At 37.2% G+C, this 15,112-nt stretch overlaps 1 protein-coding gene across 1 annotated transcript in view; it reads left to right on the plus strand.

Moving 5' to 3' along the window:
* CCDC68 (coiled-coil domain containing 68) overlaps positions 1-15,112 on the plus strand; it is an 80,917-nt gene that overhangs the window by 51,340 nt on the left and 14,465 nt on the right. The window contains exons 7-8 of the mRNA XM_044657804.1: positions 7,248-7,330; positions 14,726-14,831. Coding sequence (XP_044513739.1) covers positions 7,248-7,330; positions 14,726-14,831 — 189 coding nt within the window. The remainder of the gene's footprint in view (positions 1-7,247; positions 7,331-14,725; positions 14,832-15,112) is intronic.

The raw sequence follows: 15,112 nt of genomic DNA on the forward strand, positions 1-15,112 counted from the left end.
AACTACTTTTGTATATGTAGGTAATTTTCCTTTTGCTATAATCCCTTTTTGACCTAGTAGTGATATTCCTGGATCAAAGGGTAGGCGCAGTTTTATAGCCCATTGGGCATCATTCCAAATTGTTCTCTGGAATGGTTAGAGGAGTTCACTACTCCATCAACAATTCATCATTGTACCTAGTTTCTGTCATCACCTCTAGTATTTGTTATTTCTGCTAGGTGTGAAGTACCTCAGAGTTGTTTTAATTTGTATTTCTCTAATCAATCATGATTTAGAGTGTTTTTTTTCCATATAACTATAGGTAGTTTTTTATTTCTTCTTCTGAAAATTGTGTTGATATCATTTGACCATTCATCAATTAAGGAATGGCTCTTATTTTATAAATTTGACTCATTTTTCTACAGGCTTGAGAAATGAGGCCTTTATCAGAGAAAATGGTAAAAAAAATTTGGTCTTCATTGTCTTTGGAACCTTTTAGCAAGTAACTTTAGTGGCATCTACATTGGTTCTTCTTTCTTTTGAGACAGACTGTACCCTCTCTCTAACTTGGTAGTTATTCTTTGAAAGTTGCTGTCATTAAAAATTATTTTATAGCTATTGAAAAAGGAACTTAGTTTTAAATCCCACCTCTGACTGTTACAAACCTGTGTGACCTTGACCTCCTTGAGCCTATTTCCAGATTCAGAAAATGAGGAATTAGACTAGATGGTCTTTGAAGCCCATTGACTTCATATAATCCATATAATCTATATAAATTATATATATATATGTGTATATATATAACTAGATCTATAATCCACATTAAAGGCCTCCTCAATGAAAGACCATATTGAACTTAGCAAAGAATTTCCTTAGATAACAAGCTATTCAATCCATCATTGGGCCCATACTTTAAGCCTTCCACATTAGAACTTTTTTTTTGTAGAGCTAACTTTCTAGATCTCAAGTCAGCCTTCACAGCACTAATAAACACCAGAGTTGTATTTTAGTGGAAGAGTGGAAATTATTCACCAGATCTATTCCAGCTTTTAGGGACTGTGGGAAAGAATCAGGTTTAGAGTGAAAAGCTGAACATGGACCTAATTTTATAATGTAACAATAACTAATATATAATGTCTAATGGTTTTCTTTTGGAAAAAAAAATTTTCAACACTTACCTGAAAGTTTAAGCTCAAAAGGGCCCTACAAATTGAAGTTGAGACAAAATAAGGGAGCAATCTTGGTCCATAATCTTTTCAGGGAATCTCTTTTGGAAATGAACTAGCTCTAAGACATCTGGAACTCATCCTCTTTCTAAATGCATTACTTCCCTTTCCTTCTTCCCAGGAGGCCCCTGGAGAAATTTAATACTCCCAGATCCTAGAAACAGTTATTTCATCCCTGAGATTAAATGACCCAGATCCCATCTGACTCTTTTGGAGTGGGGCTTCTTAATTTAAGGCCCAGGAAAGAGGTCAGAAAGTCTGTGGACTTGAAATGAGAAAAAAAGACATCTTTATTTTCATTAACCTCCAATTGAAAACGTTAGTGTTTCCTTCAATTATAGTAGCATCAGGAGACAGCTAGGTGGCTCAGTGGATTGAGAGCTAGGCCTGGAGACAAGAGGTCTTGGGTTCAAATCAGGTCTCAGACACTTCCCTAGCTTTGTGATTCCCAATTGCCTAGCCCTTATGGCTCTTCTGCCTTGGAACCAATAGACAGTATTGGTTCTAAATTGGAAGGTAAGTTTTTTTAAAAAATGAAATAAAATAAATATTGGCATCTGAAAAGAGGTGCGTAGGCTTCATCACATTGTCTGATGGGTCGATGCCACAAAAAAGGTTAAGAAGCACTGGATTAGAGGAAATTTGTTCTCTATCTGCCTTCCTCTTCATTTACTTCTCTGGCTGGTGCAAGAAGCTCCATATGCTTTAGGATGTGGGTGAGTAGGAATCCCAAAGCCCAGTTATAGCAAGCACAGACCACAGTCTCACAGTACTGTAGCTGGGGGGCAGGCTCCCCCTGGAGGATGATTCATTTCCTTCTTATTTGAATGAATTTCTGCTATGGCAAATAGCCATTAGTAGTATGAGGTTTGCTAATGAACATATTACTTAAAACCTTCACCATCTGTCTCACTTTAATCAACAATGCAGTGAAAATAAATTCTGCTAATACAGTGATAAGCAAGCAAAAAGTCCAGAAAGAGGATTTAATATGGGCATATGTTCATGTTGCAATTAGTGCATTTCTATAATGTTTTCTCATTAGTTTTCTGGTGCCAACTATAGAAAAGCTAACATATTTGGCTCTTTTGCATTTTAGAGCCAGCAGAAGCCCCAGAGCTCATGTAGTTTAACTCCTTTATTTTAAAGGTGAGAAAACTGAGGCAGAGAAAAGAGAAATTCTTTTTCTCAGAGTTGCACAGCTGATTTTCTCCTAGTCACCAGGTAGCAAAGCTGAGATGAGAATCCTGGTCTTCCAGCTTTTTCTGTTGTGCCTCTCAGACACAGTATAAGACTACCCCCAACTGTTTTAATGATTCATTTGTATTACCAGCTCCACCTCCCCCTATTTTTTGGACCGGATTTAGGATTTCTTCAGGAGATCTTATGGAGGAACATAGGCAGATGGGCATTTATAAAGCAATTTATTATCTTATGAGTTTTCCTGGGGATGCTGAGTTCTCCACAGTAACCAGCCAGCAAATGTCAGAGGAATGGGCTTTGGATTCCAAGGCTAGCTGTGTCTCCTCTGCTACTCTGTGGCCCCTAGGATTCTTTCCTAAGAAGCATTAGAGCCAGAATTGGGATGTGGGAGCTGGAAAACTAGCTGTATCTTCCTCCCCCTGGGCTGCCCACTGGGTGGTGCTGTGGGCCACTTCTGACTGAAGAGATTTGCCTCGAAGACCAGAGCCTGCTGGAGAAGACCCTGTGCCCTGGGCAGTGCCACTGGTCAGCGGGGAAACATTAAAAGGTGGGGCACCCCCAAAATGTGCCATCCATGTCTCTGTTAGACCTTGAACTTTGGTCACAAGGCGGTTATTGGTAGTGATCAATACATATATATATATGCATTTATATACATATAGAGAGAGTCTAAAAATGCATGTTTCTTCAGCACATATATTCTTCCCAGTTAACCTTAGGCCCTGTTGGGTATAGATTATGTATATATTATACATGCACCTACTGTTATGTATGTGTGCTATTATATGTTGACATACCCTATATAAGAATACTATATTATCACATGAATATGCTTTGTACATGCATGCTAATGTATAATATATAGCTCTAGATCTCATATTTATGTCTCATAGATAATGTTGTATGTAATAGATAACATGTAAGTATAGGATCCCATATTTCTATATTATCTTTATATATTATATTATAAATATAAATTATGTATCATAAAAAGATATATGCCCATGTATACAAAGATGCACATCAAAAATCACCTATATGATACATAGGTATGTGATAATAATCTGTAGGTATGTTATAATAAATGTGTTATATAGTTAATATAATCTATATGATGCATCTCCTACATCTGATACAAAGCCACCTGATTACATTATCTGTTCTACACACACATAGTAGCTCCGCGTGTGTTACACACACACACACACACACACACACACACACACACACACAGTATAAGTGAGTGGGTGAGGCGTGGGGGCAACGTATGGTCCGCCGCTGCTTGCCTTTCCTGCTGGAAGAGGGCCAGAATGACCTCGCGGGATAATGTCTTTCACCTCCTGCTTGAATTAGATTTAAGTGAGGCAGAGCGGCCCAGAGGCGTTGGCCTCCCCCTCTCCCAGTGTCCAGTGGCAGGACCCAAGGCAGGACGAGGGCGCTGAGAGCTCCGTGGCACCTAGGCAGGGCTGAATTCCAGGGGTGTGTCCTCTGAGTTCGGAATGGGATTTGTAGATAACACCGGTGCTTAGACATACCCGCTTAGAATGGGACTAGATTGTGATTCTCCTGGGATAGAAAACTCCCTGAGAGAGGACTTCTCCTTCTGCTGGTGAGCCCCTTCTCCAGGGCACAGCGGCTTAGAGAAGTGACTTCTCCAGGGTCACTGTGTGTCAGAGGCAGTCCCTGATCCTAGGGCGTCATCCTGAGGCCTCTTTGAAAAGGAAGGGCAAATGAGGAGGACACCACGCCGCACTGCTTTTTCTGTCTGTGTCTCTGTGCGTACTTATGTCTACTTATTAGCTTCCAAGGTCCCTTCCAGCTCCCACTTTACAAGTATATTTTATACAGACGGGGGTAGGTCTAGCCCTATGAAGAACCTGGGAAAAGTTCCATAAGCCACATTGGGAGACCATTAGTGTTTTAAGAGATTGGTTTTGAGGTTAAGGAACAGCTTGAGATCATTAAATGCACTATCCAGTTTCTCAGATCCAATCCAATCTGTCTTTCTTTTCCTTTTCAATTTGGGGCCCAGCTTATTATTTGTAAAAGGTGATTACAGGTTATATATATGAGATCTATAGGCCAGATATAGAATGGTGGTGAAAATATAGTCAGATTATAGACATTCCCTAATAAATAAGTGCAAAAGGATATGAACAAACATCTCAAAAGAAGAATGGCAAGTTACTAATAACCAAAAGAGAGAATGTTCCAAATCCCTAAAAATAAGAAATGCATATCAAAACAATCAGGTTTCATCTCACATTCAGCAAATTGGTTAGAGTAACAAAACATACTCTAACAAATTGATTTGAAACAAATTGCCTTCACTATTTGTCCCCCAAAAGATAATACTTTAAATATTTCAGAGTAAAAATTCAGATTCCTTCTTGTGCTACCCATGGTTCTGTTTATACCAATATTATAACCTCTCTGTTTCTTATTTTGTCTCCTTTTACTGTTCACCAGAGACCCAGATAAAGTGACTCCTCTAGCTTGACATTCCAAGTTATGCAGTAAACATTACCATTAAAACCCAAGTAAGCAGGATTGGGGTTTTGGTGTGTTGAATTTTTTCCAAAACACCAAAGCTGTCATTTCATTTCTTTAGACCCTGTAACAGGTTAATATTTAAGCTATCCTTTTTTTTCCCTTTCTGACATTCCGTGTTTTTTTCCTGTGATATTCTGTATATTTTCTTCTATGTGGAATTCTAAAAATATAATTTTTTATCTTTGGGGAAAACTGTCTTCTGTCATTCATTTATTTATTCAGTCAACATACATTTATTAATTTCTTCCTGGAATTACAAATATAAACAGAAAAACACACATGCAGTGCCTATTTATTGCCTTCATTGTTGTTGGAACAGACTGTTCTCATCTGTCTCTTCTGCTAGAGAAAGTCTTCACATGCTTGGAGTAGACACTGCCCTAACTCACCAATGAGTTTGAGTCCTATTGATTGATTGATTGACTGATTGATTTTTTTTGTGTGTGTGTGTGTGTGTGTGTGTGTGTGTGTGTGTAACTTGACATAGGAACTTGAATTTTAAATCCAGAATGATTGTGCCAATTCAGAACTCCATATGTTTGTACGCATCTGATTTTTCATAGCCCTTCAAACATTGACTGTTCCCATGTATTGTCATCTTTGCTAAATGTAAAGTGAAACCTCAGATGGCTTGTTTTCCAGATTTCTTTCTTAATCATTCCCTCTCTCTCCAGTCTTTACTATCTCCCTATCTACTGCTTCCTTCTCTACTATCTTCAAACATACACAAGGTCCCCTCCCTTTAAAAAAACAGAACAAAACTAGACCCTGTCATCCCATCAAGCTATTAGCCAATATCTCTTATTATTACATATTTGGAACATTCTTTCATGTTCTTGTTATTAATAATTTGCACGTTATTTGTATCCTTTAGCCACTTTTCTGTTGGAGAATAGTTTTCTATCATGTGTGTATTACTGTAGGTTGTATATATGTTTTCTATATCAAATCTTTTTCAGAGATATTTGATATAAAGACTTTTCTTCATTTGACCACTTCTCTAGATGTGTTAATTTTGTTCAGGTAAAACTTTTTCATTTCACATAATATTTTATCTTCTCTAATTATCTCTGTCCCTTGTTTAGTTATAAAGTCATCCTTTACCAGTGGAAGTGAAAGGTACATCACTTGCTTTATTTATCATGTTTTATGGTGAGATCTTTAAAATTTAAATATCCATTTTGAATTTATTGTGAAGTATGGTTTAAGTTGTTGTCTGTCTAAACCTAATTTCTGACAGTTTTCTCAGCAGTTTTTATCAGATTATGAGTTCCTTCCTAGATAATTATGTTTTCAAATTTACAGAATCCCGAGTTCAGTTATCTCGGATTCTCGTATTATGTATGGTCTTTTCCATTTATCTACTTTTCTGTTTTAGCCAAGACCCCAAATGCTTTTGATTATTCGTGCTTTTTATGCAGTTTGAGGTCTAGAAGGGTACTTTTACCCTTTAGTTCTTTTTTGTTGTTGTTGTTCTTGTTCATTCTTCCTCTTTATATTCCTAGCTATTTTGTTTCTCTGTATATTTTTCATATACTCTTAATGCATGACTGAGATTCCTTCTTGGAGGGGAGCTCTTAAGGCCATATTTTCTTCTGCCAAATTGAATGCCTTTTAAAAATAAATAAATGTTAATGTAGATTGATCTCATACACTCTAAAATTTTTACTAAGTTTTGGTACTATAAAACTATGACCAGATGTGGAAGATCATTTATGAAAGCCTGCTTATTCTTTTACCATATTTTCACAAAGGATATAGTCAGTATTTTTAGATCATTTTTATAAAGATTTTTAAAAGTTCCAATACTTATGTTTCCTTGCTTACCATTTGAGCACAATCTGTGGAATTTTTTTCCTCATTCTTTTGGCATCTTCCAATCCCTGAGTTATGTTGTAAAATGATCCTTTAATGTTTTCAAAATTACGTTGTCTCTAACTTGAGTTTCCTGGGTATTATATTTGATCTGATCTGGTCCTACTGCTATTCTTTATTTTATTGTCTTACATCCCATTTTAGCTATTTTTTATAGAAACAACCTCAAGGACTGAGGGGACAGAGTCCAAATGGGCTGGTTTCATTGTCATTAATGATGAAAAATATCATTATAGAGAAATCTGTTTTCCATTTATTTGTTATCCTGCCAGTTTCTTTAATAAGTGGCCTTATGATGACATGGCTTTAAAGAACTTTATGTCTTTATCACCGTCATTGACACAATTAAAAAGTATATTTTGTAAGCATTGTAAAAATATATCTCCAAAATACATCTTCTTTTTTCCTTAGGAAAAGAAATTATTGCTGGAAAAAAAAGCATGTTTGCAACTCAAGTTGGAGCAGCTCATGCTGGACTCTAAAAATGCCAAGAGGTTTGGAATCTTATCTCTTAAATGGCTTTCTTAAAACTCTACCATCTCTCATGATAAATGGGCTACGGACAGAAGGTATTATTTGCAAATGTTGAACGTTTATCGAAGAGCAGTGGGTTTGGGGTAGGTGATAATGAATTCAGTTTGGGATATATTTAATTTGAGGTGACTCCAGTATATCCAGTTTGAAGTGCCCAAAAGGTAATTGGTGATGTGGGCTTGAAGCACAGGCAAGAGGCTGGATATGTAGACCTGAGTCATTTGTTAGAGATGCTAATTAACCTCAGGGGAATTGATGAGGTCATCAAGAAAGAGTATAAAGAGAGGAGAGAAGAGGGCTGAAGACAGAGTATTAGGGTTACCACCCACATTTGGTGAGTTGATATGGAAGGAAAGCCAGCAAAAAAGCCTAAGAAGAAGCTGTCAGACTAGTAGGAGACCTGAGAAGAGTTTCCAGGAGGAGACTGGTGATCAGCTGGTCATTTGCAGCAGATAAACACAAAAGAATGGAAACTGAGAAAAGACTAGCAGATCTGGCAGTTGAGAGATCACTGGTAACTTTTGAGAGAACAATTTTAGTTGAGTGATGAATGAAAAATAGACTGAAAAGCACTGATTTGAAAGGGAGGAGAGGAAGTGGAGGTACCTTTTTCTTGGAGTTGGATAAGAAATGGAGAATAGATATGAGTTAATGGGCTTGATAGGGTGATAGAATCCTAGTTTTTTTTGTTTTTGTTTTTATTTTTTGTTTTGTTTTAAACCCTTACCTTCCATCTTGGAGTCAATACTGTGTATTGGCTCATAGGTGGAAGAGTGGTGAGTGGTAAGGGTAGGCAATGGGGGTCAAGTGACTTGCCCAGGGTCACACAGCTGAGAAGTGGCTGAGGTCAGGTTTGAACCCAGGACCTCCCGTCTCTAGGCCTGGCTCTCAATCCACTGAGCTACCCAGCTGCCCTCCCCCCCTTTTTTTAAGGGAGGGAAACTTGGAAATGTTTGAAGGTAGTAGGGAAGGAACCAGTAGATAAGGAGACAGTAAAGATTGAAGAGAGAGGGAATGATTAAGAAGAAAATCTGGAAAAGATGGGAGGGATATATAGAGCTTGTGGTGCTATCAAAGGGGTACATTTCATTATCAGAGATTATATCTTCAGTGTCATTTCCATTAAAATCTGATGGTGCCAAAACCCATGGTGATAACTTTTGGTGTGTCTTCAGTAGCTATGGTGTTTAGCACAGTGCTTGAAACATAGTAGTCACTTAATAAATGCTAGTTGTTCAGATTGACTAATATGGCAGAAAAGAAAAATGATAAATGTTGGAGAGGATGCAGGAACATTGGAACACTAATACACTATTGGTGGAGTTATGATCTGATCTAACCATTCTAGAGAGTAATTTGGAACTATACTCAAAGGACTCTAAAATATGCCTACCCTTTGATCCATGAATACCATTTCTAAGTCTGTATCCCAAAAATAGGGAAAAGGATGTATTTGTTCAAGAATATTTATTGCAACTCTTTTTGCAATAGCTAAGAATTGAAAATTGAATTGGAAATTGAAGGTTTGCCCATCAGTTGAGGAATGGCTGAAAAGGTTGTGATATATAATAAAAATGGAATACTATTGTGTTATAAAGAAATGACAAGTAGGATGATTTCAGAAAAATCTAGAAAGACTTAAATGAACTGATGCAAAGTAAAGTAAGCAGAACCAGAACACTGTACACAAATGACAGCAATATTTCTTGATGTACAACTGTGAATGACCTAGTTTTTCCCAGCAATATAGTGATCCAAGACTATCCTAGAGACTCATGATGAAAAATGCCATCTGTCTTCAGAGGAACAACAGGAAACTAAATGTAGACAGAACCATGCTGTATTTCTTTTTTTTTTTTTAAATCTGAGATCTCTTCTACACAATATCTCATATGGAAAAATGTTTTATATGATTATACATGTAAAATTATGTCAAATTGCTTGCTATGTCAGGGAAGGGAGAGAACAGAAAGGAAGTGAGAGAGGGAGGGTCAGAAGAAGGGACAGCATTTTGAAGTCAAAACTTTATAAAAATGAATGTTACAAAAATATTTTTACATAGAATAGAGGAAAAAGAAAATATTATTAAAAATAAATAAATACTAGTTGACTTGTGATTGAGAAGGCATAGGCTTCTGTGCCCATAGAGGCAGTTAATTGATAGATTGTATCTCCAGAAGGATTGTTCTCCTGGACAGTGACTTTGGGAGCCAACCTGTAATAAGGCTGAGGACGAGAGCTACTATACTCAAGATTTTTGAGCTTATCTTTTCCATAGGTAGAAATCGGTCAGCAGTTAACATGGTAGTGGGGATTATAAGTCCCTTTCTCCATAGTGGATGATAGATAGCTATGAGTCCTGAACTGGAAGCAGGGTACATGGCTAGGGAGATGATGGAGGATAATACTGCTGCTATTCCTTTGGTCCAGGTTCTTTCTTTCTTCTGGCATCTGAGGGATAATGTTAGTGGTGGTTTGATCCAGCTGGCATATGCTGCCTTCTGTCTCCCTGAGGACGTCTTGCTGCTTCAGCTAGACACGCTTATCTGCTCCATGGATGGTACTTGGTGTGGTGATGGGATCCTTTCTCCATAAGGCTTGTTCCTTGGATGATGGCTGCTGGGGCAAGCTGGAAATGGATTATGCTTAAGTTTGACTTTACCATTAGAACTACTGCTAACAGTTTTTCACAAATTTAAAAAAATATATTTTTTGGCATGCAATGTGGTGATGAAGTATTTCCTGTTTCTAGTAAAATTGTTTGAGCATCCTGCTATTTCTACAGAATGTAAATGTCTCTAATTAGTCTACTTTTTGAGTTGTGTATATGGATAAAGGTGGAAACATTGCTTTTATAGGGAGTATAAGTTCTTTAATTACTGAGATTCCATTCTGCCATTTCTAAACCTAGATCTAATCAAATTAAGTATATCATTTTTTAAAACCCTTACATATCTTCCTGAGAATCAATATTGTATCCAAGACAGAAGAACAGTAAGGACAGGACAATTGGGATATAGTGACTTTCCAGGGTCACATAGCTAGGAAGTGTCAGAGGCCAGATTTTCCTTCTGGTTCTGGCTCTGAATTCATGAAGCCCCTGACTGCCTCCCAATATGGCACTTCTTAATTTCAGATGCATGTAATTTTATAATATCTTTTAGGAAAACACCAGTTCTAATCCTATGATCTTATAACCATTTGGGGGGCTAGCTGGCACCTCTTATAGAATAAGAAGAAATTTATTCACTAGACTTTACTAGTTGTAAAGGGCTCTATCAACAAGAGTAGATATGTCTGTTTGTTACTTTAGAGAACATAGGCAGGGTCAGGGAAGGAAACTTTTTTTTCCCTAAAGTCAAAGTTAGGCCCTTGTTTTGGAAGAAAATATTTGAGAAGTTACCAGGGGTATAATAAAGCCTAATCTCTGGTGTACTTCCTGGGACAGCATATGTGGTTTGTGGTCATTGGATCCTACTTCATGAAGTTTTTGCTTTTTCCTTTAATCTGAGGACTTCTCTTTTTTCCCTCTTTTTTTGACTGTCTTACTATTTTTCTTATACAATAATTTTTCTTCCCATATAACCTACAATTTGCTGAGATGGATCTATGGCATCATTAATTTGGGGATCACTCCAGAGGTGCAGGTTTTAGCCCATTCATACCTGCCCATCCTTGTGTGACTTTTGTCCACATTCTCCCAAAAATTCACCATAAGGGGGGCAGAGGACTCCCTCTAACTTAAAAACTCCAAATGATTGTCCTGGGACAATTGAAAACATACAAGAATATAGGAAATATTATATTGGTCAGACTCATAGTCAATCCATTGGGTTCAGTCAGTATTCTGTCATATGAAGGGATAGTTTCATAGGTGAGTGATTGTCATCATGGTGACCTGACAAGGTTGGCCATATCCCAGTAATCCCTAGTAAACTGTGCTCAGGGAAGGCTTCCTCCTTATTTTCCTATGGTAAATTCTGCCCAAGTATTTTCAAACAATACCAAGGATGACAATCTGAACCTTGTAATCCTTTTATATGCATTTTCTCCCCTGGTGACTCCCCACCCTCCAGTTTTCTAGTGTTTGCTATGTCTTTGTGGGAAAAAATGAGAAAACATTGCATATATGTGCTTTTGAAAATTCACCCATAGGGACAGCTCGGCAGCTCAGGGGATAGTGAGCCTGGACAGCAGATCCTAGGTTCAAATTTCTTTGCTTCTTTGCTGTGACCCTGGATGAGTTGGGTAACTTCCATTGCTTAGCTCTTACTACTCTTCTGCCTTCTAATCAATATACAGGATTGATTCTAAGATAGAAGGTAAGTGTTTAAAAAGAGAGAAAAGAAAAAGAAAATTAACAAGCAGAAACTTTTTACATTTTGCCAATATATAGACAGAGCTTTGGATTCAGTCCAAAAGTGGTTTGAGTCAGTTCCTGTGAGCGTATTTTTTTTTTTTTATCCTGGGACTCCATTCTAGGAGCATAGGGCCACAACCAGTAGGCATGGGTCACACAGTCGCTCAGGGTCACCCAGCTGGGAAGTGAGCGTATTGGGTCAGACTAATACATAAATGAATGTTGTTGTTTTTTTAATCTGGAAAATGGGCAGATTGCACAGATCTCAGCACTGTCCCTGACAAAAATCCCTCATCTGCTTTACATTTACCTTTGTTATCTTTTAGTGTGCCTGTTTGTCTCCCTCAAAGTAGGATAGATTTCTTGGACAATTTTTACCTTTTTTCTTTATATCTCCAGTGCATAGCAGAGAGCAGTGAGATATAGTGGATAGAGAGTTGATCTTAGAGGCAGCAAGACTTGGATTACAGTCCTGTGTCTAACAAATATTGACTCTGTGACCCTAGTCAAGTCGCTTAACCTGTTGGTGTTCTATGTAATACTCTAAGATTATGAGTATCAGAGAAGGTGCTGATGTGTATTGGTAGAGGAAGTTTTCTTTATCTGGGAGTTAACTACCAATACATAATAATGTGTGTATATGAGTGATATCTGTGTATGTGATATATCTGAAAGAGTATGTAGTATAATATTTTAGTAGTTAGTAACAGAATAATATGAAAAAAATTTTAGAGAACAAAATTTGCTTTCTCTCTTACCTCTTCTTCCTTTGGGATGAAGAAAGAAGAAAATTAAAACTCCTTTTTATAAAATATACATAGTCAATATAGTAAAGCAAAACTATGTATGCCTATGCATTTTTGAATCCATTGCTTCTCTTAGATGACTAGTGTGGTTGATTGGTCCTTAAGAATCATGGATGGTTATTGCATTGATCAAGAGTTTTTAAGTCAAAATTTTTCTTTCTTTATAATGTTATTTCATGAATTGTTCTGGTTCTGCTCTCTTCACTCTGTATCAGTTCATACACATCTTAGTTTTTTCTGAAACCATTCCTTTCATTATTTCTAATAGCACAATAGTATTTTATTACATTTACACACCATAATTAGTTCAGCCATTCCCTGGCTGAAGGACAACCTTTCAGTTTCCAGATATTTGAGACCACAATAAAGAGCTACTATAAAAATTTTTATAGTAGGGATCCCTTTTCTCTTCTTTTATTTATTTATTTTTTATTTCTTTGGAGGACTAGGCCTAGAAAGAGTATCACTGGGTTGAAGAGTGATGCGCAAAGTTTAGTAACTTTTCAGGCACGGATCCAAATTGTTTTCTAAAATGGCTGGACCAAGTTACAACTTCACAGGGGCATTAATGTATCTGTTTTCATATAACCTCTCCAACAGTTGTTGTTTTCCTTTTGCATTATTTTTACCATTCTTGTGTGTGTGTGTGTGTGTGTGTGTGTGTGTGTGTGTGTGTGTGTGTGTGTGTGTGAGAGAGAGAGAGAGAGTGAATGTGTAATGAGTATGAGTGGAAACTCTTAATTGACTTTAATTTTTATTTATCTAAAATTATTGGTATCTCCTACCTATTTTCATGTCCCTTCCACTTTGATTATGTACCTCATCTTACTAAATCATAAACATTTATTAAGCACCTACTATATGCCAGGTTTATCCCATTTTCAAAGCAACTCTACATTTCATTTTGTTTGGAGTTTTTTCCTCTTGATAATTTCTAGTTGCCTAGTTCCTTACTCGCAATCCCCATTTAAATTTTTTAATTTAAATTTTTTAAGTTTTCTTTATGCCTTTTTCTATATCAAAAAATTTTCTAGGTATTACTATTTTCACCCCCTCTCCATGCCACTTCCAACATCCAGTGAATCTTCCTTTGTAACAAATAAAAGTGACAGTGATTGTTTTGGGCACAATATGTACCTTTCCTTATCCATAGGCCCCTATATGAGGAGCAGCATAGCACAATGGGAAGAGCTGTGGATTTGAATCTTTTCTCTGCCATTCACTACCTATTTGGCCTTGGGCAATTCACTTAATTTCTCTGAGCCTCAGTTTCTTCATTTGTAATATGAGAGGATGATAATGGAGCTTTAGGGCCCTTTGGGCAAAATTTTATGATCCTCTGTTCTCTAAGTGAAGGAGGGATCTTATTTTCTTAGCTTTTCTCTAGAGCCAGTCTTGCATTTCCATTGTGTTGGGCTCCATTTTAGCGTTTTGCTTATATTATTGTATTCATGAATAGTTTTCTTAGTTCTGCTTACTTTTCTCTATGATATTCCATTTGATTGACATGCAAAGCCATTAGAACTGGGTTTGGTAACTGGAATATCTGGTTTACAATCTTTCCTTTGGCAACTATTGACTATATGACCCCAAGAAAGTTCTTTACTTCTCTGTTCCCTCAGGAAAATCTCTAAAGCTATACAAATACTTGCAGACCAAGTGCTAACCTACATTGGTTGATGGAGGTACTCACTGGAAACCCCTCCCACCATGATGAAATAACAGATTTAGTCCAGAAACAGTCATTATACATTTAATTGTTCATTCGTTTGAGTTGTGTCCAATTCTTTGTGACCTCATTTGGGGTCTTCTTAGCAAAGATACTGAATGGTTTGCTATTTCCTTCTTTACAAATGAGGAAACTGAGGCAAATAGGGTTAAATGACTCGTCATGCAGCCAGTTAGAGCGTCCTGAGATTGGATTTGAACTCAGTGAGATGAATCTTTCTGACTCCAGACCCATCACTGTGCCACCTAGCTGCCCCAAGTACATTAACATAGCACAGTTTGTTCAGCTAGTGCCCAGTGGATGCCCATTCTGTCCATAAAGAAGCAAGTACCTGACATTATATACCCATAGTAAGCCAGTTATCAAGGAGATAAAAGTATCAATAATTTAGGTACAACCAGCACAAACAAAGTATGTCATTATTGGCAAAATCATTTTCTTTTTTCCTTTCCCTCCCCAGTTGTAAGGATCTTCAAGCAGAGATTTGTACTCTCCAGAGGCAGATTTCCTGTTTGCAGTTTGTGATTTATTCTCAACATCAGAACCTACGTGGTGTTATCCAGGAGGTCAGTTCAATCAAGTGTCTTTCTCCTGGAGATGGAATGTTTACCAGATGAAGAACAAATACATTTGGCATGCCTGAGCTATAAAAGTAATGAAAGTTTTCCCCTCACTGACATTTTCCCTACATTTCTAAATGCAGCCTGGCTCTGGGTCTGATTGCCCTCTCGTTTGTGCTTGACATGGAACACTTTGGAAATAATGTTTAACTGTTCTTTAGGCTCTTGGCTGATAATAAAAAAAGAATCAAGCCTAGATAGCCTGGGCTTCTCCTCAGCTTGTCTTA

Source organism: Gracilinanus agilis, chromosome 1 (assembly GCF_016433145.1).
Source record: "Gracilinanus agilis isolate LMUSP501 chromosome 1, AgileGrace, whole genome shotgun sequence".
Classification (NCBI taxonomy): Eukaryota; Metazoa; Chordata; class Mammalia; order Didelphimorphia; family Didelphidae; genus Gracilinanus; species Gracilinanus agilis.